This window comes from Macaca nemestrina, chromosome 7 (genome assembly GCF_043159975.1).
Source record: "Macaca nemestrina isolate mMacNem1 chromosome 7, mMacNem.hap1, whole genome shotgun sequence".
NCBI classification, from domain to species: domain Eukaryota; kingdom Metazoa; phylum Chordata; class Mammalia; order Primates; family Cercopithecidae; genus Macaca; species Macaca nemestrina.
Genome location: NC_092131.1, coordinates 100153580 through 100179374, shown reverse-complemented (window position 1 = coordinate 100179374; position 25795 = coordinate 100153580). Strand labels below are relative to the sequence as shown.

General features: G+C 42.0%; 1 protein-coding gene across 3 annotated transcripts in view; it reads left to right on the top strand.

The window, feature by feature from the left end:
* Positions 1–16242, top strand: part of LOC105479331 (synaptic vesicle glycoprotein 2B) — a 188228-nt gene extending 171986 nt beyond the window's left edge. For all 3 annotated transcript variants that reach the window (XM_024792104.2, XM_024792105.2, XM_024792106.2), the window contains exons 10-13: positions 2606–2739; positions 4909–5109; positions 10450–10609; positions 13314–16242. In XM_024792104.2, the coding sequence (XP_024647872.2) occupies positions 2606–2739; positions 4909–5109; positions 10450–10609; positions 13314–13497 (679 nt within the window). In that variant the 3' untranslated portion in view covers positions 13498–16242. The remainder of the gene's footprint in view (positions 1–2605; positions 2740–4908; positions 5110–10449; positions 10610–13313) is intronic.
* The last annotated feature ends 9553 nt before the right edge of the window (positions 16243–25795 follow it).

Below are 25795 nucleotides of genomic sequence, written 5' to 3'. Positions count from 1 at the left end.
AGTCACCTCATACTTTACCCAACTGGATCACAAGTGTCCCCTTAGAAGTGGTTTTATAGCATACCTCTATCTTGATAATCATCACACTAAATTTTCAGGGCTGGTTTTCTTGTTTCTCTCTTTAATTAGACTGAATTCCTTTAGGGTGATGCCCTCAAGCCTAACACATGTTGAATGTGACTTTGGTGTAGCTTAAATCACTTGCTGGACTAACCATTGGGCCTGAAGCAACTGAAACAAAGCGTATGTAATGACACTTTTGTCATAGACCTTGGATTGCCAATGGCTTCTGTTGCCTTAAAGGAAAAGCTTACAAAGTACTGTTGCTAACATTTCTTTCATCTTTTGAACTCTCCTGAACGAAGAATCTTGGGTGGGCTAGGTCAGTATGTAGATTGGAGATTGGGGGAGATGATTTATGTAAAGAGTCATAAAATATGTGTTGGCCCTTTCTCCTTTTATCTCTTCCCTTGTAGCTCTGGCTTTTTCTAACTCACTTGGAGAGACATTTTAAGGGCTGCCTGCGTCAGACCCATTTATGATTTACGGCTCTGCCTTCTCAGCCACCCTGGGAAGAATATTAAAATATCACCCAAGGCTGCATCAGCAGCCTATTACTATATTAAAGAGAAGCATATATTAAGAAATGCAAAGGCCTGCAACAGTCTCCAGGAATAGCTCTCTTAAGTAAACACGTCTAGCTTATACATTTTGACATCAGAGGCATCTTCTTGTAACAAAAGACTTACCAGTTAGTTTTCCTATGGAAACCTGAATATTTTAGTGATAGCTTTTGGAGGCCCCTATTTAAGTCTGTAGCAAATTTGGCCCTAAGAAAAATTTATCAAAATAGTTTGGTTTTCTAGACCAATGATTCTCAAATTTCTTTAAGTATAATAATCTGGTCTCGGCCATTGGTGACTCTGGTTCAAGAGGCATAGGCTGGAATTTAGGAAATGACATCTTTAATAATAACCTCAAGTTTATTCTGATGCAAGTGGTCTGGGGTCCTGCTTTTGGTGAACACTTGCCCAGGACGTCTTGTTGTGTGCAGTCTTTTAGCAGAAGCTAATGATTGGCAGCTCTAGGTTAGGGTTCTGAGCAGGACACGATAGAGCATGAAGGATAAGGGTCACTGACCATTGTAGGTAGTCATGGAGTGAATTATCTGGTGGCCCTTTTGAAAAGGAACAATGGCCACCAGCACCCTGTGCTATCTCTGTCATGGCGATTTCCACTGTATTGTAGTTGCCTATTTGCTTGCACTTTTTTCCAATTAGACTGGAGAGCAGGGACCTTGTCTTTCCTCTCTATACTCATAGCACCTAGTACCATGCTCAGTGTTTGCAGAAGACTAAGTATGTAAGTGAATGAATAGAAAAATGAAAGAATGTGTTATAATTACTTACAAATGAAGACATATTTAAGGATTTCCAGCCTAAAAGTTTGACCAAGCTTGTTAAATATAGCCAACAGAGAAAGATGGTAATGTATGTGAAATATATTTTTAAATATTGCATTGTTCTTTCCTATTAAATATGCAGGAGTTGGAGAGGTGCAGTGACTCTCACATGAGGCTGCACCTCATAATCATCTAGGTGCCTTACTGTCTTATTAACTGAGTTTAAAAAGAAGTGAACAAATAATACATACACTTGGCATAAAGTGAAAATTAAGTGTATTATTCCTCACTTCCATTGTACCTCCCTGGAAACAACCATTTCTATCAGTTTCTTGTGTAGCTCTCCAGATATATTTGGAAGCATATGTGTCCATGCCCTTTCTTACCTGAATGAGCCCGTGTTATAAACTCTATGATGCATCTTTGTTTTTTAACTTAACAATATATCTTAAAGATTATTCCATATTAACACATATAGATCTACCTCATTTACTACGATGGCTACATGGTATTCCGTTATATGGCATCTATTACATATGTATGTAGGTAGTAATCCATTGTTGTTACAAGCAGTGTTGCAGTGAAGATCAGTGAATGTATCTCTTTGAATACATGGACAATTATGTGTAGGATAAATTCCTAGAGGTAGTATTCCTAGGTCAAAGAGAATGTGCATTTCAAATTTTGCAAAACTGCTCCCCAAAGAGGCTGCATGGATTATATTCTACCAATAGTATGAATGAAAGTACCTATTTCCTCGCATTTTTGTTGGGAAAATTTAAAAAAAATAAAGATTCTCAGACCGTCACAATTCTATGGCTTCCAAAACTTCTAGGACCAGTCCAGGGACCTGCTTGTTTTAAAAGTATCTCAGAAAGTGAGATGTTATCAATATTTAAATTTCACACTATTTCACATTTCTGTGATTCTGACTCAGAAGGTCCGTGGACCTGCCTTTGAAAACCACCAGGTTGGTGCATAGCACTCCGTATGCACCTACACTAGACACTGGCTTCCAGGTCCTGAAGCCCTTCCCCACTAATAAACAAACAGCTAAGAAGTGAGGAAGTTCTGGGTTGGAAATAATGCTCTGGCACCTTTTGCTTGCAGATCTCCTTTTTCTGCCTTGCTGTGTTTTCCATTTTGGTCTTAAGTCTCTGTTCTTCTCAGATGAATCACTCAGAGGTCAACTTCTTCCCACAGGTTCACAAGAATGTACTTTAAACATGTACTCTTTGAGGACACATTCTTTGACGAGTGCTATTTTGAAGATGTAACATCAACAGATACCTACTTCAAAAATTGTACCATTGAATCAACCATCTTTTATAACACAGGTAGGTAAGAAGATTAATAGACTGAATAGACTGTAACAAGAGACAACTAGTGTTGTCCAAGAATCAAAATGCTCAGGCATAAACTTCAGGAGTAGGAAAGTATTCATAGATACAAATGCCAAGCCTTGGTGGGGAAATGGATTTTAGCCCCAGGCATGGCACAAATTAGGTGCACAGCCTTTGCTAAGGCATTTAATGTATCTGTGTCTCAGTTTTATCACAAATGAAATGGAAACAAAAGTTCTAGCCAAATATCCTCATCTCAGTGAGGCTGATGCTATACACGAAGGGTCTTTGGTACGAACGAAGGATGACATAAATAACAACTAGCATTCCAGGAGGGCTGCATTTTATGCAGGGAATGCATGCATTCTTGAAGACCTTGCATAATTTGAAACTTGCAAAATGCAAGACTCATGTTCTCACAATAATAAATGAAAAGGGAAAATTACATCTGTTCACATTTTGTGCATAAAGTGAAATACGAAGACTATTTTAAAATCATACTATTCCAGATTTCTGTGATTTAAAAAGTCACAAAATTCTACCACTTCACCACTTCTTGTTACTTTTACTACCCTCATCATAAATTAATAACATACCAAGTGAAGTTGGGGTATAGGGAAACCAACTGAGCTTCATTAGGGGGCTTTACCTACATTGTCTCAATGGAGAAATGTACTATTTTTTTTATCCTTCTTTTATAGCTAAGGAAGCCAAATTAAGGAAATCAAGACTTAAGCAACTTGCTCAAGGCCATGGTTAGCAAGTGGAGGGAATTTGGATTCATTCCTCAATGATTTGGCTCTAAAACCTGCAATCTTTCCACAGAACTACTTGCATTATGTCCAGATCTATGCTTTATTTTTGGCATCAGCAGCAAGGGATAGTTTATATAAGAACATCTTTTTCCTCTATGATATCAGCCTCAAGAGCTTCAATATCTGGTCTCTAAATGTTCTGGACTCTCTTAATAATTCCTTCTGGCACTTACCTTCCTGAATTTCCTTTTAGACTGATCTTGAAACAATGATGAGTTCCAGAAGTTTACTAAGTGTCATTAAAAACTGGCGTATCGTTTTATGATTTCAAGTTTGAATGATGCCTCCTCATTTGAATACTCTGATCATGGAGATTCTTGCAAACACATGTAGTCAGGAAATGTCAGAGCTGGGAGAAGCAGTGGAGATGATCAGGTGTACTCTTCCAATTTTGTAGATATTTTAGGTAGAGCCTCAGGGAGGTTAAAGAGGGTCAACAGCAGGGCCAGTTCCTCAAACGCAGGTTTCTGGGGAGCCTGTTTAGGACTTCCTCTGTCAGAACAGCTGATCTTAGAAGGTGTCAGAAGACTTGCAAACTGGTTCCAATGCAAATAGCTTTTATTTTTTAGGAATGTTCAGGTTTTGGCACAGACTACAGCAGGGGCTCTGGAGTGACTGGCTCCATCTGGAACCAACTCTCTTGTGTTCTGCTTCCCTATGCCAGGTAGCCTCCAAGGAGAGGCCTAGCTGTCATGGTCCTCAGTGTCTCAGTGTCACCTGATGAGTACAAACAGGACTGTTATCCAGCGGGAGAGTTGGTTTTTTTTTTTTTTTTTTTAAGACAAGGTCTCCCTCTTTTACCCAGGCTGGAGTGCAGTGGCATGACCATGGCTCAATGTAGCCTTGACCTCCTGGGCTCAAGTGATCCTCCTGCCTCAGGTGCCAGAGTATCTGGGACTACAGGCACATACCACCCCACCTAGCTAATTTAAAAGAAAAATTTATTTATTTGTTTATTTTTTGTAGAGATAAGATCTCACTATGTTGCCCAGGCTGGTCCTGAACTCCTGAGCTCGAGTGATCCTCCTACCTCAGCCTCCTAAAGTGCTTGTATTACAGATGTGAGCCACTACACCTGGCTGAGAGGATGCATTTTTAAGTCTCTCGGTGTTAGTTTAATTCCCCCTTGCTTTTAGGAACTTGAACAGGTCATTACATTTTTGAAAGTTTCTCTATTCATCCATACCTTGATGACCTGACCACATATTACCTTGACTTTGAGGCTGTCTGACTGGCAAAGGCTACCACAGCCTGCCTACGGGAGGGGGCAGACGTCATCCCTGCCTCTGCCTTTCTCTCTCCAGCTCCTTTGCACTTACATGAACCGAAGGTTTCCTTCTCTCCCTAGACCTCTACGAGCATAAGTTCATCAACTGTCGGTTTATCAACTCCACCTTTCTGGAGCAGAAGGAGGGCTGCCACATGGACTTGGAGCAAGATAATGACTTCCTGATTTACCTCGTCAGCTTCCTGGGCAGCCTGTCTGTCTTACCCGGAAACATCATTTCTGCCCTGCTCATGGATAGAATCGGAAGGCTCAAGATGATTGGTGAGTTGTCAGCAGGGTCACTTCTGGGCTCCAACACGCTGGGGTAGTGACTTTCAAGTGTATTAAAACAGGGAAATTTTCCCTTTTATTAAGTAACTTTTGCACAATAAACCCAGCAAGTAAGATTGCACATGGGGCTATAGAGCCAAGGATGCATGCCTATAGAAAACTCCAGAGCTCCTTGGAAATAGTCAAGACTCTTTGGTCTAGGCGAGGGATTTTTGTTCATTTCCTGACAGAGAAATTCTGTGACAGTCATTTAATCTATTAGCACTTCAATAAGGGTAGTAATAATATCCACCCTGCCTCTTCATCAGATTATTGTCAGAAAAATATATAAAATGGTCCTGGATGATGGTTTGATGTTTGAAGGTAAACTGTATTACTTTTATTATTTAATAGCAATACCACTTTAGGCTTTGGAGTTGGACAGAGCCCTGTTGAAGACCTCACTGAAAGGCTGTTTGACCTTGAATGTGTTCCTTTACTTCTCTGGGCCTCAGTTTCCTTATTTATAAGAGAACGATTTCCACATCTAGCTGGTAGGGTTTTGTGAGAATTGAACATAAGGTGCCTGTAATACTTGGCACATTGTAGGTTCTCAAAAATGGTAGCTATATTCATGTATGCCTTGCCTCATTCCATCGGGACTTGCAGCAATTCATTACAGAAACGCATGCTATGAATGGTAAACAAGAAGCAAAATGTACACATTGAGGACCAGGGAAAATGTACATTAGAATATTAGTCAAGGCCAGGGGTGGGGAAGTGGACAACATGTTATTAATAAACATGCCATTAGGGACCTGCCTTAGGGAGGTCGTTGATTAGGAAAGTTATTATGAAGATTCCTAGCAGCAACATGCAAAAGGAAACAAAATAAATCATAAAGCCATTTTGTTGGAGAAGAGGAATTGATCAGGTCTTCATGGAAAGGAATTCTTTTCCTGGCATTTGGCTCATACTGAATATCACTATTATAAATAGTAGCATGCATATTCAGCGTGGTGAGCATGAGAAGTGCCTGTGACTTCAGCTTTTTAATCTCGTGGTGAGGGTGGAGTCATCTCTTAGGCACGGCAGACTTCATGCTCTCCTCTCTTAGAGGGAGTGCCTGGTTAGTCCTGAGGCCCTATGGAGGAAGGGACAATGGCTTACTCATTTCCGTGACCCCTGTGTCCAGCGCAGTGCCTGCAGTAGAGCTGACACTCAGCAATGCCGCTGAACTGACCAGAACAGAAGGAAGATGGCCTCTTTCCTAGGTTAACCCCAAACACCAAGCTTTCAGCAGAAGACACTACAGGTTGTCATCTTAAAAAAAACTTCGGCTGGGAGTCAGGTGGCTCCATCTCTGCCAAGATTAGCTTTATGTGTTGACCCAAGTCAACTTCTTTGAGCTTCCATTTCCATTGTTAAAATAATACCTCTGTTTGCCTCAATAAGATAGGGGTATGAGAGCAGACATGTGACACTTCTGCCATTTGTCACCAGCCTTATGAGTCCCAGAGTTTATCAGTGGAGTCTCTGGTCTGTTCATGAAGCAGCTGAGGAAGTTTTGGGGGAGGCAGGGTTATAAGGATGGGGTGGGTGCCCATGTCGACGAGAACGTCCCACACCTAACGACCTGCCACATGCTCCCTCGTGGAAGTGGAGGGGGGCGGTGTGGCTGGGCACAGGGGCAGGCGGAATGGTGAGACAGCAGACGTCCTTTCCCTCACCGCTGAAGCCCTTCTTATAGTGAATACATCACAGATCAAAACAATTCCTATAATGCTAAATGAAGGCATGCTCTCCAATGAGAGATCTAGAACTAATATTTAATCATTCTTTATAGCCTACTCTCTTGTGAATGTCTCTGTTTTGTTTCTGAGCTAGAGGCAAGCTTGTTAAGAGCTCAGACAGGGCCTTCTTTGTCTCTCTACCCTTCTGTCTTTAGTAAAAGGCCTGATGTGCAGTGGGTCGACTGTGATATTGACAGTGCATGGGAAAGATGAGGTGCTCAATTAATACCTATTTCACTGGGATATGGGATGTGGCGGAACCACTTTGAAATAGCCCTATCCCCAGCTCTCAGACCAACCCCGCTAGAAAATCTGCAAGCACATTTTTGTTCTGCTTAATCTGCTGGGCTCTTGGTAGTGTGCAAGTCATTTCTTGTTATCAGTGGAGTAGAAGTTTTCCTGGTTAGGCTGTTACCCACTCATTTATTCATTCAGTAACATTTATTTATACAGTACTTATTCTCTCAAGGCTGGGTGGGAGGCAATGGGAATACATCAGTAATTGAAACAGACAATATCCCTGTGCTTATGGCGCAAATGATCTGTTGGGAGAGGCAGACTTCAACTAGAAATTTCATTTACCTCAACACTATGACATGCTTATTATTATTGAATATTATTAATGTTGAACATGTGTTCAATACTAACGCATTGAACCCTCATGATAACCTTATGAGGTAGGCACTAATTTAATCAACATTTTAGAGATGGGGACAGTGAAACAGCTCACAGAATGGTGAAGCAACTCACTCATGGTCACACAGGTAGTATGTAAGCCGGCATTTGCACCCAGGCCTCCCAATTACAAGAGGAATAAGAATTATAGAAGTGGAAGTACACTGGGCCCTGGGGACTTATAGCAGGAACACCTAACAGAGTTGAAGGATCAGGGAGGGCCTCCCTGAGTATTAGCTGATTTGTCAGATAATCATGTTTTGTGGTTATCAAATGTTTGCCAGCATTTACTGTAAGCCAAGCCCCGTGGCTGGCCCCTCTGAGGGATGTATGGATGTAGAGGGTATTGTCCACAGAGCACTCGGGGTCCTAGGCATGCCAGTTTCTGCTGTTCTAGTTCTCTCCTAGCTTTTGGAAAAAGGTTACCAGGCACCTGCTCACAGCCCTACCGCTTCCCAGAGTGGGCAGGATCCAGTTGGGCAGTTATCATTTCCTAGTTCATCAGCAAGGATTGGCACTAGTCTTGCAGCCCCAAGTCTGAGGGTGACACTCTGAGCTGAGGCCCATCCCTGGGGAGGCGTTTCTTATCGAGGCCAGGTCGGCCTCTGGCTTCTTGCCAACTGGAATACCTTCCTCCCGCAGGGTCCTGGTACCTGGTGGGGCACTCGTGCCCTGTGTCCCTATTGGTTGTTTGAGACCTGCTTCCTTCCCTTTCTGTTCACCCTATTTCCGCCTCATCGCCAGTCACTTTCCTGGGCTGCAACCTGTTTTGCCATGCTCTGCATCCACCTTGGACTTGGAGCTTGCATACCAAGTTCCTCCGGGCTGAACTTACTGGAGTTGGGCAGCATTTGACAGTCTTCTTTGGATGGGATCTCCTATTAGCTCTATAAGGGCTGTGCTGCTCATTTTCTGTTCACTCCCATCCCCACCCCAGAGATCTGAGCTGCACTTCTCCACTCTGCTGGGAGCCCTGCGATGCTAACCTCATGGACTGCATACTTAGATTCCTGGAGGGGAAAAGGGATTGACCCCAGATAGTTCTAGTAAGGAAACCTTACTCATAGGGCTTTTAGAGGTGTGGGCAGGGTTGTGGAAACAAATAAGGCAGGTGAGGCACCCAGACACTAGCAAAAATGAGAAGCAGTTACCACCTCTATGGCTATGAGGACAAGGAGGGGCAGTTGCACTCACAGAGCTCCGTGGGGGCTGGAACCATGGAACAAGAGCTACCTGGGAGGAACTGGAGTCTTGGAGGGATGCAGCCATTGCCAGAAAAGGCCTTCTACCCCAGGGGAGGAGTTGGGAAGAGGTACTCCAGCCACTTTCCCCTCCCAACTGATAAGAAAGTCCATGGGGTTAGTGGGTAGAGGGTATTGTTCACAGAGCACATGTATAGAGTACAGAGTATAGAGTAGGGCTGAAAAGGGCAGGTCAGATCTCTGGGGTGGGGATTCGGGTAAATGCAGAATAGCACCGCCTTTCTTCAGGTTTCCCTTCAGTAGCCCATCATGTACAGGTGTATTCTCACCAGGTTATAAGCTCCATGAGAATGGATTTTTTTTTAATTGTGTTTTTATTTTCAATGGATAAATTACAATTGTGTATTTTTATGGGGTACAATGTGATATTTTGATGCATATATACGATGTGGAATGATTAAGTCAAGCTAATTAACATATCCATCACCACACATATATATGTTTTGTGGTGAGAATATTTGAAATTTACTCTCAGCAATTTTGAAATATACAATACATTGTTAGTAACCGTAGTCACCATGCTATGTAGAGATCTCGAAAAGTGAGATGATGCAGATGTTTCTGTGCCTGGCTTACCCCATGGACTGTATCTAGCATCCTGCCTTCCAGGTTCATCCATGTTGTCATAAATGGCAGAATTCCTTTCTCTTTTCTTTTCTTTTCCTACCTTCCTCTCTCTCCCTCCCTCCCTCCCTCCCTCCCTCCCTCCCTCCCTCCCTCCCTTCCTTCCTTCCTTCCTTCCTTCCCTCCTTCCTTCCTTCCTTCCCTCCTTCTTTCCTTCTTTTTCTCTTCTTTTTTTAACAGCGTCTTGCTCTGTCACCAGGTTGGAGTGCAGTGGCGCCATCTCAGCAACCTCTGCCTCCCTGCTTCAAATAATTCTGGTGCCTCAGCCTCCCAAGTAGCTGGGATTACAGGTGTGCACCACCGAGTCTGGCCACTTTTTGTATTTTTCGTAGAGACAGGGTTTCACCATGTTGGTCAGGCTGGTCTCGAACTCCTGACCTCAAGTGATCCACCCACCTTGGCCTCCTGAAGTGCTGGGATTACAGGCGTAAGCCACTGCGACTGCCAGAATTCCTTTCTTTTTAATGTCTGAATAGTATCCCATTGTGTACGTAAACCACATTTTCTTTATCCACTCATCTGTTGATGGCCACTTAGGTTGACTCCATATTTTGACTATTGTGACTATTGTGAAGAGGCACAGATCTCTTTGACATCCTGGTTTCAAATCAAGTCTGAGGTTTTGTTTTTGTTTTTTGACTGATACTGATGTAGCTCAAGCACCTAGAACAATGTCTGGTACATAATAGATTCTCAACAAATGCCCCTATCTGCCCTGGCCCGTCATTCTGAGCTGGGCAGCACCTTAGTGTGGTGACTTCAGAAGCCTTCCTAAGTCTGGTGATCCGACCCACGCAGAGGGCTCTAATGCCATGGCTGGGGTGCCATGGGAGGGTTCCAGCTGTGCTCTCTCTGTGTGGAGGATGAACCTAATACTTCAGGCAGCCTTGGCTTCAGGTGTACCAGTGAGGGTGGGAGATGGGACGAGAACTGTGAGTGATAGCCGTGTGCAAGACACAGGCCTCATGTTTCTTTTTGACCTTGAACTCCCTCTGCAGGTGGCTCCATGTTAATCTCTGCAGTCTGCTGCTTCTTCCTGTTTTTTGGCAACAGCGAGTCTGCGATGATTGGCTGGCAGTGCCTGTTTTGTGGGACAAGCATTGCGGCCTGGAATGCTCTGGATGTGATCACAGTGGAGCTGTATCCCACCAACCAGAGGTCGGTTCTTCCATGGGCTTTCCTCAGGGACTTGTTTGGGTTTCTTTGGTCAGAAGTCTACCTGCTCCCTGAATCTCATGCTGTGTATGGCCATCGTGGTCTTTCTGCTGTTCCATGAAACAAACATCTCTTGCGTCGAGCTTCTCCTGCATGGGGGACGGCATAGACCTGAAAGTTGGCAGGCTAGGGCTTGATAAGGTTGGAAGGATGGCAAGAAGCAAAGGATGGGAGCAGACTATGTCCAGGAGAAGGAAATAAGAGTGAAAAGTTGGCAAAACCATACATGTCATGTAATCCACAAGAGAGAACAGACCTGCCAATGGGAGATAAGGCAAAAAAGTGAAGAACTGGAATAGCACAGGGGCAGGGAGATAAATAAAGCTCAGGAGGCAGCATGAAGTCCAGGGAATCTGCAGAGAATGTGGCAGGGAGACCCAGGGGTTACTTTTATTTTGCACAGGTCATATATGGGGAGAGGCCTGGTTTAAAGGCATAGGGTGAAAGTCATTACTTAGTAATTGTTTTTCTTCGTGGAGGGGGAATTGTGAATTTTAAGGAGAGAAGATAAGAGGCCCCGTGTTCAAAAAGGAATGTGAAATGGTAAGGAAGGTGGGTAAATGAAATTCTGCAAAAACCTTAGTGATATTTCCAAAATTGGCGACAGAGGTGTTGGGATATAGATAACTAAGGAAGAACACAATGTGTCATATTTGGAGCCCCTCTCATTTGAGTCAAAGAACTGCTAAGTTTTATGCAAAATAACAGGAGGACAAATGATTATTATTTGAATATGATGTGATTTTACATCTAGGACATCTAAGAGAATTAACTAATGAGACTACTAGAGAGAAAAAGACAATTTGGTCAGGTGGTCAGTAATAAAACTAAATTACGTATAGGTTTGAAAATATATTGAAAAAGTTAAAGATGCAATTCAAATCCATTTAATAACAGCAGACATCATAAAATAATCAGGGATCAACTTGACAAGTGAAACACTTAAATGAAGAAAACCATAAAGCTTTACTAAGAGATATTTTAAAAAGACATATAAGAGAAGATAAATATATGCCAGCTCAGTGACTTGGGAGGCCGAGGCAAAAGGATTGCTTGAAGGCAGGAGTTTGAGATCAGCCTGGGCAATATAGTGAGATCCCATCTCTACAAAATAGTTTAGAAAATTAGCCAGGCATAGTGGCATGTGCCTGTAGTCCTAATTACTCAGGAGGCTGAGGGGGAGAGCTGCTAGAGCCCCAGGGGTTCAAGGTTATAGTGAGCTAGGATCACAACACTGCACACCAGCCTGTGACAGAGACAGACCCTGTCTCAGAAAATGTATATATTTATGGATTATATATTTATATATAATTATGATAATATATATAATTGGTAGCACATAATTAGTATATTTTTATTATATATAAATAAATGTATATATATTTAAGAGACAAGATATACCTAATTTTGGATAAGAAGATTCAATCTTACAAAAATGTCAAATTGTATTTAGTTTTTTTCTAACATAAAAGAGTTCATTCAAAATTCAACAAGTTTTTTTTCCCCCCCTGGGAACTTCAAAAAAGTTTATTTTAAAAAGTACATATGTTAAAAGATCCAAGAAAATACAAAACCAAAAATACTAAGACAAACGAACGAAAAAGACTGGGTTGGTGATTATAAAGCTACAGTGTGGTACAGTTATAGACAAAAATGAAAGAAGAGTTTTAAGTACAAAAGTATACCCACTTTCTTAATACACTTGTGGTACGAGAAAGAAACATTTGATTTCACTTGGGGAGAGGTAGTATTGGGAATATTGCCTCTGCATACAGATGGGGCCATGAAAGAATAAATGATTAGTAATAGTTCTCACTGGAAAGTGGGATTGAAAGATCATAATTAGGATTAGGTTTTGCTGTGGCTGACAGAAACCTCAGATACATTGCTGTGGTCTTGAGAAGGTTAAGCATTGCATTTTTTCTTTCCTGAAGAAGTCTAGAGTGGGTGGTGCAGGCTCTTTCTATCTCATTGTTTTTCATTGCATGGACTCACCATGGTCCAAAATGAAACCATCTGTGTTCCATCGTGAAGCAGGGTAGAAGGAAAAGAATGAAGGGGAACAGAGCAAAAGGCCCACCCACAATGTCCCTTAAGGAAGCTTCTTGGAAACTGCCGCCACTTTCACTTACATCCCATTGGCCAAAACTAAGTCACATGGTCATTCTCAGCAGCAAATGAGTCTGGGAAATGTAGTCCTACATTTGGGGAAACGCTATTTGGGGGCCACTGGCAGTCTCTGCTTCAGGACGGTTGAGTGTTAAAAGGGGGAACACTTACATTTTCTGCTTTGCATACTTCTTCATCCTTTCAGGATTTCCATAGTAAGCATGTCGTACCTGTAAAAAATTTTTAAATAGATATCTTTGAAAAAAAAAAAACCAAAAAGAAAAACACTTGAAGAAAATACTTCAAAATGTTAACAGAGGTGATTGTCTCTCGGTGAAGAGGTTAGATATCCATGCATCTTTATATTATTCTGTATTTCCAAATTTGACTACAATGAGAATGTGCTATTTTTCTATTTAGGAAAAAGAATTCCCTCGTACCCCTCTTCCCCCTGCAATAAGGAAAAGAAAGATTCCAGTCCTGTTCATCTAATGGGGTTCAGAATGTCAGAATTATTTCCATTCTTCTTCTTTTACAGAGCAACAGCCTTTGGCATTCTCAATGGATTATGCAAATTTGGCGCCATCCTGGGAAACACCATATTTGCTTCTTTTGTTGGGATAACCAAAGTGGTCCCCATCCTTCTGGCTGCTGCTTCTCTGGTTGGGGGTGGCCTGATTGCCCTTCGACTGCCAGAGACTCGAGAACAGGTCCTGATGTGAACCACCTATGGGAAAAGGAAAGGTCAAGAGAATCTTGTCCAGGACACTAAAATGCATCCACACTTCCTGCCTATCACGGTCCAGAGGGCACCTCGGATAACACGCGAGGAGAAGTTGACTTTGTGACCCCTAGTTTAGGACCCACTTCAGCTGTCAATATGTTTGTAACTCAGGTGACTGTTTTGGGGGTGCCCTGAGCCACCCTTAGAATCACAGAGCTGCGCGTTTAACTTCAGGTCTTTCCAGTCCAAGGCAGGGAGAGGATTCTCCAGTGAGTGCACACACTATGCGAGGAGTAAGCATTTCTGTAAGTCAAGTGCAAGGACTTACTTGCATTTCAAAAGGAATTAGAGGGTAAGAAATACCCAAGCTCCTCCATAAAGCTCCTTGGAGCCCAACAACTTAACAAATCAACTTGGCTGGAAGTTAGAGTCATTATATGAAGATTGGGCTTGAAGTACAGGATACATATATTTTTGCATTTAAAAGTATCACCTATCATATTTTCCACTCGAATACTGGCATGGTAGCATTGAGAATACTCTGATCTGGAAAGCCAAATATTTGAGCAACATCTATAGAGATCTACTTTTCTCCTAAGTCTCCGAGGCTTTCCATGATAATTAGGTGATACATTTAAGAAGGATATTTATTTCTGTTTTGCTCTATTCAAAGAAATTGAATGAGTTAGGTATTCTGTAAACTAAGTTTGTATATAACTTTATTTGGGTTTAATTTCCACAACTGGTATCTGCAAATATTGCCAGCATTTTAGCCATATTTTGGGAGAACTTGGTGTTTAAGGTCCCAGGAAATGAGGTCTGATCAAACGAAATGCAAGCACAATTTCTTACAGCCATTTAACTTTCTGCTGGGAGGATGTACTTAACAAACTCACGTTGTGCAGTCCAGTTAATCCAGGCACTTTGTGTGTGCAGTTGGAGTGAGTAGTTACTTCTCTGTCTTACACAGATGACTTGTGAAACTCAAGCTTACCATCTTCAGTGCTGGCATTTTACTTTGCCACTCACCCCAAAACAACGTGAGATGTGTTCAGTGGCCTCTGGTACTCTTTCTGGCAAGAATCAAACAACATGGGGACTGAGGGAGGGATGGGGAAGTGTAGCCACAGTTCTTCCAAGTGTAAATACTTTTTGTTTGTTCTAGCAGTAAAATGCAAATGCAATCCATATTTGTTAGAATGGTTGGGTCTCATGAGAAATCTATGCTATGTGTCCAGGGCTTTTGAAACAGAGTCCATTGGAGTGGGAGTTAGGGAGTGTAGTGGATGCCAAATATGTCTTTCTTCAGTGCTTAAGAGAACTCTTTCCTGAAATCCAGTTTTGAACATAAACAGGGGTGTGGGTTGGGGGAGGAGCCTAGGACAAACCTGTCTGATGAAGGTCAGCAGTAGACTGAAGTCTTGACTGCATGGAAGAGGAACAACATCAGAAGTGTCTGACAATGGAGGGGACAGTGAGCTATGCACAACCGCCAGTGGAGGTGAACTTGAACCTGCCCAGGCCGAATGAACATCAGCCTGCAAGAACTAGTTCTTTGAATTGATTTGCAATGCTCTCAATGGCTATAAAGTGCCACATTTTCCCTGCCAGAGATCTCCAAAAATTTCAAACAGAAGAATAATGGCTGCATCGAGTGTTTTCTCAGTTTTGGAGAAATGCTTAGGTCCTATGATAGCTTCGGGACATCTTTCTGTAATTTTCCTCAATTAATGGGTTGGTAGGGGTAAATCTTATGACACCTTTCCACTGTCAATTTGTGATCAGTTTTAATGGTTAAAATGTTTACTCTGCTTCTGTCAACCCTCACCTTTTTATTTACACCCCTCCCTTTTTTTCTGTACAGGGAGAGAAGACATATCGACTCTGACTGGACACCCTGATTCCTCCAAATATATATACCACTGTGTATTAATCTTTCTCTCAGTGTTTTATAGGGGTGCCTAACATAATGCTGTGTCAATAATGAAAGGCTTGATGTAATATAGCTGTAATTTACCTTCCATATGAATGCAGTGGTTAGTTAGGTTCATAAAAGAGAATTGTGTGAGTCTGGGATTACCACATCTAAAACATTACTCTTTAATGGGATAATACAATTCATTGAACAGCTACCACTTAAAAAATTTGCAGGACAGTTAGAGCCTGCATTTCTAGTTAAGATGGATCTTGTAAATTTAAAATTGGATTAACTTTTGAGTGCTGGGGTGGCTGCAATAATTTGGGGGCTAACTCCATTTGGTTTCCAAGCTCTCACTTCTGCATTATCTTTACGGGTCTTTAAACCAGCCACCTAACCAATCAGCAATTCCCATCTGATCTATCACTCAGGCTTTTGTAAAGAGTGCAGCCAAGCTCTGCAGACTTTTCTCATGAAGGATTGTCTAGCACGAGTACCTGGCTACTTAAATGCTGTCACTCCTGCTGAGATAAATGCGTCTTTAAAAATAGTCTCTGTGGCAGGTCACTGGGGGACAATGTACAGCATCTGGCCATCCACTTCTTTTTCATTTCATGTTCTACCCCAAGAGACTCCCGATGTCGGCTGTGGAGGGTTAAAAGGATGAGGCTCTCCTTTGTTTAGCAAATCTGTTCACAGTTCATGATGATGTATTTTATGATGCCAAGCTTGGAGATAGTTGCTTTCCGTAGTCCCAACTGTATTGTGTCATCTCCTGATACTGATTTTTGATCTTTTGTTTTATTAAAAATAATTAGTGAAAGAGGTGTGCCCATCTGTGAAGTTTGTAGTACATTATCCTGAAGTTATGTAACAACCCCCAACCCCAGCGTTCCCTGCTACCTTGTGTTCATTAAAACTAAACAATAAAAATAACTGTAAGAAAACCTTAAGAACTGGGGTTAGAGATTATTTTCAGGCACTAGGATCTCTTCTGTATTCCTAAATTGATTGAATCAGCAGGGAGAAACATCGAGAATCGCTTCCTTCAACTTTTTATTTTGCAACATGGGGACCTCAAGAGGTTAAATGATGTGGCCCAGGTTACATGTAATGTGAGGAGAGGGTGACAAGGCCTAAGGTGATGCTCTTGTGACAATTCTGGGGAAGCCTGCAGTTTGGGGAATGGGACAATGTGACACATATTCTCCGTTCCCTGAGACCATTCATTGACTATCCCTTGGTGGTTTTACTAGAATGAGAGGAAGCATCAGTTTATACATAAAAAAGATTAGTATTCGTTCATTCATTCATTCATTCATTCATTCATTCATTCAGCAAATCCTTATTGAGCCCTGACTGTGGGCCAGTCCCTGTGCCAAGTCCTGGGGACATAGTGATGAAAAAACTGGTTACGTTTTCTGCCTCCTGCCTCATTCCACTTACAGGGAGTAGGCAAGTGGATATTAAATTGGCCATAAACACTGAGGACAATGACCTTACAATCCGCAAAATGCACCTTTCGTTTGTAAAAATATTGCTACTACTTTACTTGTCAGCTGTGGATTTCCAAATGTGGTGGCTCCCTCCTCTTTTTTTTTTTTTTTTTCCTTTGAGGAGTGTACCATTTTTTTATCTTTATAAACTAGGTAAGGGAAATGATGCACTTGCCCGTTTTCTACAGACCTAATCGATTTTTACCTAATCAGTTTTACAGAAAATGTTACATGGAAGAAGAGATAGGGGCCAGGAATGCAAGAGGGACATTGGTGAGTGGGGTAAGAATCCCAGTAGCCCTGGGAAAGGTGTCTCCACTTCCACATCTGGCTTTTCTAGGAGGCATGTGTGCTAAATGACCTGGGATTGTGTTGGATGGCATACGACTGAAAGTTCAAAGAAACCAATTTATAATAAGTTTACAGTTTAGGAAAAAGAATTCCCTTTCACCCCTCATCCCCCTGCAATAAGGAAAAGAAAGAGCCCAGTATCACCTAATTATTGTGGAAATTATTTTACTCTCATATGAAGGGAATCTGGAGGAAGGAAAGCCAGGGCTGGTGTGGCTGCCTTTTGATCCCTGGGAGCACACTCCTGCCTTCAGACTCCTTGATCTTGAGTGCACAGTTTCCATCACTGAGGCTGCCTCATGGGCTAAGATGGCTATTGAAGCACTGATCCTCGCATCCACATTTCAGGCAGGAAGCAGAAGGAAGGGCGATGGGCAAAGGGGCTGTGCCTTGCAGCCGAGCCAGTCTCCCTTTGCTGCAGAGGAGGCAGGGAAATGTGGTATTTACTGGGAACATTGCCGCCCCTCCTCCAAATTGAGGGTCTTGGCTCCAAGGATGAAAGCCGGAAAGGATAGGTGGATCAGTGCTTCTTAAACTTTTGCATGCATCAGAATCACCCAGAAAGATGTTAAAACTCACTCTGCAGGGCCCTACCCCCAGAGATTTGGATTCAGTAAATCTGGGGTGGGGTCTGAAGAATCTACATTTTTTAACAAACTCCCAGGTTACATAGATGGTGTCAATTCTCAAGCCATATTTTGAGTAGCACTGACACTCTTCCAATAGGTAGTACTTTCATTTGTCAGGGAAGTTCTATTGCTCTGATAACTTCAACCCAACCAGAAGCTCACAAAAACTAGCAACCCATGAAAAATGATCATCATTTCCCTAGAGCTCTGAGACAACTAGTGGTAGTGCAACAGTAACCCAAAAATGTCAATGAAAATATTTCCTTCCCCAGAAACTGCTTGGTTTCACTCAGGTCCTGTCCTTATGGGACTGCGTCTGGTTGCAGGGCTTGAAGTATTTGGGAAGCTTAGCAAAGGGTGAGCCCTTTCCCCTGGGGGTTGGTGATCTTTGTTTTCGCCATTTCCACCTGGTGAAGATTTTCATAGACAAACATGCTTGTGGCATCTTGTAATTCATTGTGCCTTATGATGGGCCTCTGGTTCTATAAGCTTCCCCCTAGCTAGGGATCCACGGGGGTGATCAAGATGTGACTGGATGTGAACCTGACCTGCTGACAGTCCACCTGAACTTGCCTACAAATGTCTCTTGAAAAGGATGAAAAGCCTCCTCCTTTAGACAAGGAAGAGAGAGTGGGGTAAATTTCTCTACATAGATCTCATTCGAAAACAAATTTACAGAATGCAGAATGGCTACTGTGTGTCTTGTGCTATGCTAGGTCTCTCTCTCTACATGGACTTTGACCCTGTCCGAAACATTGTGCTTTTATGCGTAGTTGTGTCACATTTAGGCCCAGCCCTAAGAACAGTTTGAAAATAAATCACATACAGCCTTTGATTGTGAGGCAAGCTTAAAGTACATTTTGTTTGATTTGCAGAGGCATGGTGAGGAATTTATATGCATGGCTGTTGTGGCAGCAGTGAGATTTCCAAAAAGATGAATGATGAAATGAAACAGACTGAAGCTATCTCACAAATGTTAAATGGAGAAATAAAAGTTGTTTATAGTCATGCTAATTACAGAATGAGCAAGAGATTTATTTAGCAGGACCATACTATGCCCCTTGGAAGGTTCAGTTTATGAGCTAGAGCAGAAGGATTTACTGTCATTTCACCTGAAAACACACATTTAGCTGTCCATTTACCTTTAGTCCTACTGACTTAAAATACTTTAAAATTTCAGAAACCATTAATATGTATTCCTTTAGAAAGCAAAGCTCTTTCAGAAGCTGTCCTCTACCAAAGTTAATGTGGTCACCACATTTGATGATTTTGCTAGGTAGGGAGGTTTATTTAATCACAGCTACTGTCACTCAGGAGGATGAGCCATTCAAAAACGATGGCCCTGTCCTCCGCTTCTTACCTACCACATATAATCTCAGTAATTCAGATTTCTCTAAATCAGCATTAGTGATCATTTCAACAGGGTATGAACAAAAGGCCTATAAAAATAGCTTTCCAGCTCGCCACCAAAAATGCAAAAAATGGTAAGTATGTGAGGTAATGCATGTGTTAAATAGCTTGATTTAGTCACCCTACAATGTGGGTGTGTATATATATACAGACATATGTATATATACACATTATGTTGTACACCATAAATATATAGAAATTTTACTAGTCAATTAAAACTACAAATAAAGTGGCTTTCCAGAAAAATTAGATATTGGACTCTATTACAAAGGAATTGCATAAAAATACTTACAAACATAACTAAAAGCAGTTGATGAGCAAATTACAAATGACTGTTTTTTATTAAAGCATTCCTCCAAAAGAAAGGGAAAGCAAATTCTATACACACCCAAAATACTGAAAGTGACAAAACAATACTTCTTTAAAATGTATTTTATGATATATTGATTGATATTTGAGTGGTTTTAAGTAGGATAATTTTCCAAAACCTAAGGCTATATATTTTACAGTGGAAATATCAACCTTATCATGAGCTAAAGATTTGCAATCAGAATGTTGGTAGTGCATTGCTAAGTTATGACAAGTGTCACAGGACAAGGATATTTGGTAGGTATCCTTAAATATATAGATGCTTACCAGTAGGTTTAATAGATGATTTCTGAAAGGTAGCCCAACTTTTTATTTCATTTTTTAATTTTAATTTTAATTTTTTTTTTTGAGACAGAGTCTCACTCTGTCAACCAGGCTGGAGTGCAGTGACGCGATTTTGGCTTGCTGCAACTCCACCTCCTGGGTTCAAGCGATTCTCCCACCTCAGCCTCCCGAGTAGCTGGGATTACAGGCATGCACCACCATACCTGGCTAATTTTTGCATTTTTAGTAGAGACAGGGTTTCGCCATGTTGGCCAGGCTGGTCTCGAACTCCTGACCTCAAGTGATCTGCCCACCTCAGCCTCCCAAAGTGCTGGGATTACAGATGTGAGCCACTGTGCCCGGTCCCAACTTTTTAAAATTAAATTTTGGGGAAGTTCATGGAGATATTTTTGACATATAAAAATAATTTTAAAAACCCTTCCATAGTGTGTGCATATATACACACAACTTTCGGTTTAATATACTTGCCATGCATTAGTCAGTTTTGATTCAGATTACATAAGGGATAAAATATAAAAAGACGTTTTAAAGTTTGAAATATGTGCTAAGTAGTCAGAGAGAGATTTGGCAGTTTTGTCACATTTCAAATGGGCCAAACATTAAAATAACTTATCCATGAATTTCAGGTTTCAAGGAAGGAGGCATATCTAAGGCTATTTTTTGTGTGTGAGATTTGGTCTCAGTTTTTTGGTCCATCTGAATCCTGGAGGTCCCCAACTCTACCAGACCAAAAGCATGTCTCTATTTTTTGTTATTGCTTCTCTGTTCTTGTTGTAATGAGTAAAGTAGATGAAAGAGATTAAGGGGCAGGGAAGGGCTCTTAAAAGTTCAATGGTTCAACTTTCCATAGTGATTCATGCTTATGAATCTTCTTCCTCTTCTATTTCAAAGTAGCCAAAACTTGGGAAGTTCAAATTAATCTCTGGGCTCCAAAGAGCAATTCTGAAGGATTAACAGGTTTCATTCTCTCTAGTGGGAGGTGGCCTAGACAGGTGCCCGTTTTGGGGAGAGGTGAGAGTACCCAGATGTGGGTGACTATTCCTGTTCTTCCCTGAATGTCAGGCTAGTGGTCTTGAATCATTCGCACAGCAACTGCTACAAGTGACTATCTTAATCCTTTGACTAGATGGGATACTTCTTCTAGCTTTTCAGAGGTGAGCTGCTGAGTAGTAATGTCCGCTACAACAATATGCTCCCGGAATGGTGGTTCCTAAGAGCAAAGTCAATTAATACAATTTCTCCAGGTATCTAGCTGTCTCCAGGTGTGTGGTCCCATGAAGCACTCTAAGTACTGTAAACAATACTTCATAGGTATAGAAGGCATTTGTAATACTGTTGGTTCAAATGTGCTGACATGTAGCCAGTGGAGGAAGATGTTTCTTTGGAAGCCTGCCATCTTTCTGTAACGCACCTTCAACCTGAGATGATTAAGAGTCATTATATTTCCCAGTCCCAAGTCATATTGACCAGTTCTGTGGTCCTATGGCTAAGTGGAGGACACAATCACAGGCTGTGAGTCATGAAAAGGGGGTGCAGGTTATAGGCAGAGGGACCCATTAGCCAGTTTACAATGACTTGTCAACTGACCAGATATAACTTGACCATATGTCCATGTAGAGTTGCTCATATTAGTCTGTAAATAATTCTATGCATAGTGAATGCAGCTAGTGAATTATTAAACTGAGGCTATAAATATGAACTGACAAAACCCACTTTTGGTCTCTCTTTGTATTTTTCACGCTCTCATTTCTCTCTCCCTTCAGATGTTTTTCCATCTGACTGTCACTGGATAGTGGAATTGCTCTGATTACCGATGTCTTTTTTGTTCTTCGGTATATTAAAATAGTAGTAACAGTTGATCTGGTGACTGGTGAATACAGTTTAATCTTTAATACCTTGTGATCCAGATACTTAGCAAACACACATGAAATTTACTAAATGACCAGCACTGCGATAAAGACTTTTAAAGCCTATCCCCTTTAACCTTCATAATAACCTAATGAGTAAGTGTTATTTTCTTCCTTTTAGAAATGGGGAAACTGGAGCACAGGAAAGTTAGTTGCCAAAGACCAGTAGCTACAGACCGAGTATACCTTATCCTAAATGCTTGGGACCACAAGTGTTTTGGATTTCCAGTTTTTTAAGATTTTGGGATATTGGCATTATACCTACCAGTTGAGCATCCCAAGGCTGAACATTTGATATCTAAAATGCTCCATTGAACATTTCCTTGGAGTACATATTGGCGCTCAAAAAGTTTTGAATGTGGGAGCATTTCGGATTTTTGACTTTTGGATTTGGATTTGGAATGCTCAACCTGTTTTCAGAGTCAGAGCCAAGGTCTGAATGCTCATCACCTGGCATATAGTATGGTATAATCATCCCACCAAACTTCTTCCAAAAGAAGCCTGGGTCATCTGCTGCAGATGCTTCTGGGCTACTAGGCCAATATTAACCAAATTATTATAGATACCATCTTAACTGTAGAGGATCCCACAAGACTGTGACCTAATAAAACCCTCATTTTCCCTATGCATTGTGACTAACACAGTATGTCATACATTGTAGGTCTCAATAGATGATGAATAGACAGATGAATGAGCACATGAGTTGAATGGTGAGGAGCAAGTGAAGTGTCATATTTAAAAGAGTTAACTACCAGGTCGATTCAAATGCGGACCTAACACTGCAGCTTTAACTCTGGGTCCGGGTCTTGGTGGCTCCTGCTTTGCTGAGCTTTAAAACTTTAGTAACTGGATGATGGCGAGATCTGGGGGGTCCAGAGGAGGAAACTGGTTCTGGAGTGGTGATGCTGGTTGTCAGAGGGCTGAGGGTGGTGGCCTTTTGCTAACTGGTATGGAAGCATTTCAGTATTTTAACAAGTATGGAAGTAACAATATGAATTTTCCAAATAGAAACCTTGGAGGCCAGGTGCAGTGGCTCACACCTGTAATCCCAGCATTTTGGGAGGCCAAGGCAGGTGGATCACTTGAGGTCAGGAGTTCAAGACCAGTCTGGCCAACATCGTGAAACCCCATCTCTTCTAAAAATACAAAAATTAGCTGGGCGTGGTGGCACATGCCTGTAATCCCAGCTACTTGGGAGGCTAAGGCAGGAGAATCTCTTGAACCTGGGAGGTGGAGGTTGCAGTGAGCTGAGATGGTATGTGAGTCTTGGTTGGACCCAAGAAAGAGAACGCACTCCAGCCTGGGTGACATAGTGAGATTCCGTCTCAAAAAAAAAAGAAAAATAAAAGAAACCTTGGGAGCCACAACAAGTCAGTCCCAGTGCAATATCCTTACTTGATGATGTTTCCAAGCTCCTACCGAGGCTGCTGAGACACATCACTAATTGAAAAACTTTGTGACAAAGTTGGGTTTTGTTTCAACCAGGTATGCTTTTTTGCTTTATTCCCATACCAACACTAGAGGGCAGTAGCTACCTTGAAGATGTAAACAAGGTTTCTCCAAGGTTGGCCAGCCCTCTCTCCCTGCCTCTGCCAAGGGGAATAAACGGCTTTTGTAAAGCCTGAGTATTGCCCCTCTGTTGTTTACAATGGGTCTGAATGTGGAGATGATTCCAGAAGGCATTTGCTGGAGGGCCTGGGATGTCCTTTAACCATTGATAATATGCTCTTGTCTGAAAGATGGAAACTTTTCCATCAACTTTAGAGGAATTGTAGATTCAGCAATCATTTATTAAACATGGGGATGGGAACACCCTGCACCATCTTAGCAGATGACTGGCTTTTAACCCATGCTTATTTAATTGGCACTTCACCATTTACTGTTGCTAGTTAATTTTATATAGGCAAAAAATTTCTTGGTGTCCCCCGGGATTCTGTAAGGACAATGTGCTATGAACGAGAATTCAGAAGAGAGTGGTGGTTTGTGTATTCATAAGGTGTCTACTCAAAGATTGAACTCTTCCATACATTGGGTGAAAGTTCCTGGCGTTAACTAGTTCCTGTATTAACTAGTCACTAGTCACTGTATTAACTAGTCACTGTCCTCGCTGAACTCAGGGGAGCAGATGTTTTCAGCACAACCGATCCATACAAAGGCAGTAAAAGATACTAGGAGAAGCTCAGTTTGGAAGCCCTGAAGTTCTTGGCTCCAGCCTTAACTTCTGTGACCTGAGGAAAGGCTGTGAGAGCCTGTACTGGTTGCTTAACCTCATTTTCCTTGTCTTTAAAACAGAAGAGGCAGACACAATGGCTGTAGGGTCTCTCCAAGTTTCGATTTCTATAGTAAGAACAATATCACTTGGGCATGCATATAAAGCAAGACGCAGAAATATAATTTCCTGTATGTGAGTCTTGGTAGGTCACAAGAAAGGAAGTGCATGCCATGTGAGCTCTGTTTTGTTTGGAGACACTTGGCAGGGTGCACTGTGCTTTGATTACTCCTCACCAGTGGTTTCCACAGAGGGAGCAAGGAGCAGGTGATCTGCCAGTGTAATATGAAAGGCATTCTAGGCTCAGGGCTAGCTTAAAGGGAAAAGGAAAGGAGGTATCCACAGGGAAAATGGAGTTAGTTTTATATTCAAATCTTACCTGAGATGCCGACAAAGTAATGATGGAAAACTGCATTTAGCTGTATCAGGGGAGGCTAAAAAAAGATAATCAGAGAGACCAGGAAGCAACCTACTGCAGCAGGAGAGAGAGAGAGGGAGGGAGGGAGAGAGAGAGAGAGAGGGAGGGAGGGAGAGAGAGAATGGGGAGAGAGAGAGAGAGATGAAGAGAGAGAGAAGGAGAGAGAGAGGGAGGGAGAGAAAAAAGAGAGACACAGAGAAAAAAGAGACAGAGAAAGGAGAGAGAGAGGGAGAGAAAGGAAAGGAGAGAGAGATATGGAGAGAGAAAGAGAGAGAAAAAGTGAGAGAGATAAAGAAGGAGAGAGAGAGGGAGAGGAAGGGAGAGGGAGAGAAAGAGAGACAGAAAAAGAGAAAAAGGGAGAGAGAGAAAACAGAGAGGGAGAAGGAGGGAGGGAGAGAGAAAACAGAGGGAGAAGGAGGGAGGGAGGGAGAGAGAAAAAGATGGAGGGAAAAGAGGGAGAGAGGGGGAGTGGGAAGAGGGGGGAGGGGGGAGAGGGGAGAGGGAGAGGGAGGGGGAGGGGAGGGGGAGGGGGAGGGGGAGGGAGAGGGAGAGGAATTGATTTGTGGTTGGAAAGTCCTGGGTTTAAATCTTGGCTCCACATGGTTAAGCGTGGGCAGGTGAGGGAGCTCCCTGAGCCTCCTTTTTCTCACCTATTATTCATAAACGTCAGTTGCCTCTCCTCTCCTTCTTTTTCCTCGAATCTATAGTTCTAAGGAAAAATAAGTGTTTCATGTTTCATGCATTCAACAGAAGCTTTTTCCCCTGGTGCTGAATAAGTAGAAAAAGCACCAGAAAGTGTAGTGAAAGAATGAGGGTACTCTAAGTCTGGCTTGAAGGGACCTCACCATTTCCAGAATGTTCCACAGCTAAAGATGAGCACACAGAGAAGGAGACCAGAAAAGACAGATGGATGAGAGACCTGGAAATTATCTTCATGTGAGTCCTGGCATGTTTCCTGAAATGGACCTTCCTGGCATTAGTTTGCATGAAAGAATTATTTTTCACTGGAGTGGAACAGACACCAAATAGCAATGGTGATGATGTGGAAGGATCACCTCCATGTGGCTTTGTAGGGGGTAGTAATATCAATGTGGTGAACCAGGGCGGGTAGAAGAACATGGAAAAAACACTTACAGGCAGATGTTTGTCACTCCTTGTGAACTTTCAGAAATAACCAGGTGAAACCCCTAATGGAATTAGAAAACCTTTATTAATAGCCAGGGAAAAGTACTAGGAATCACAGG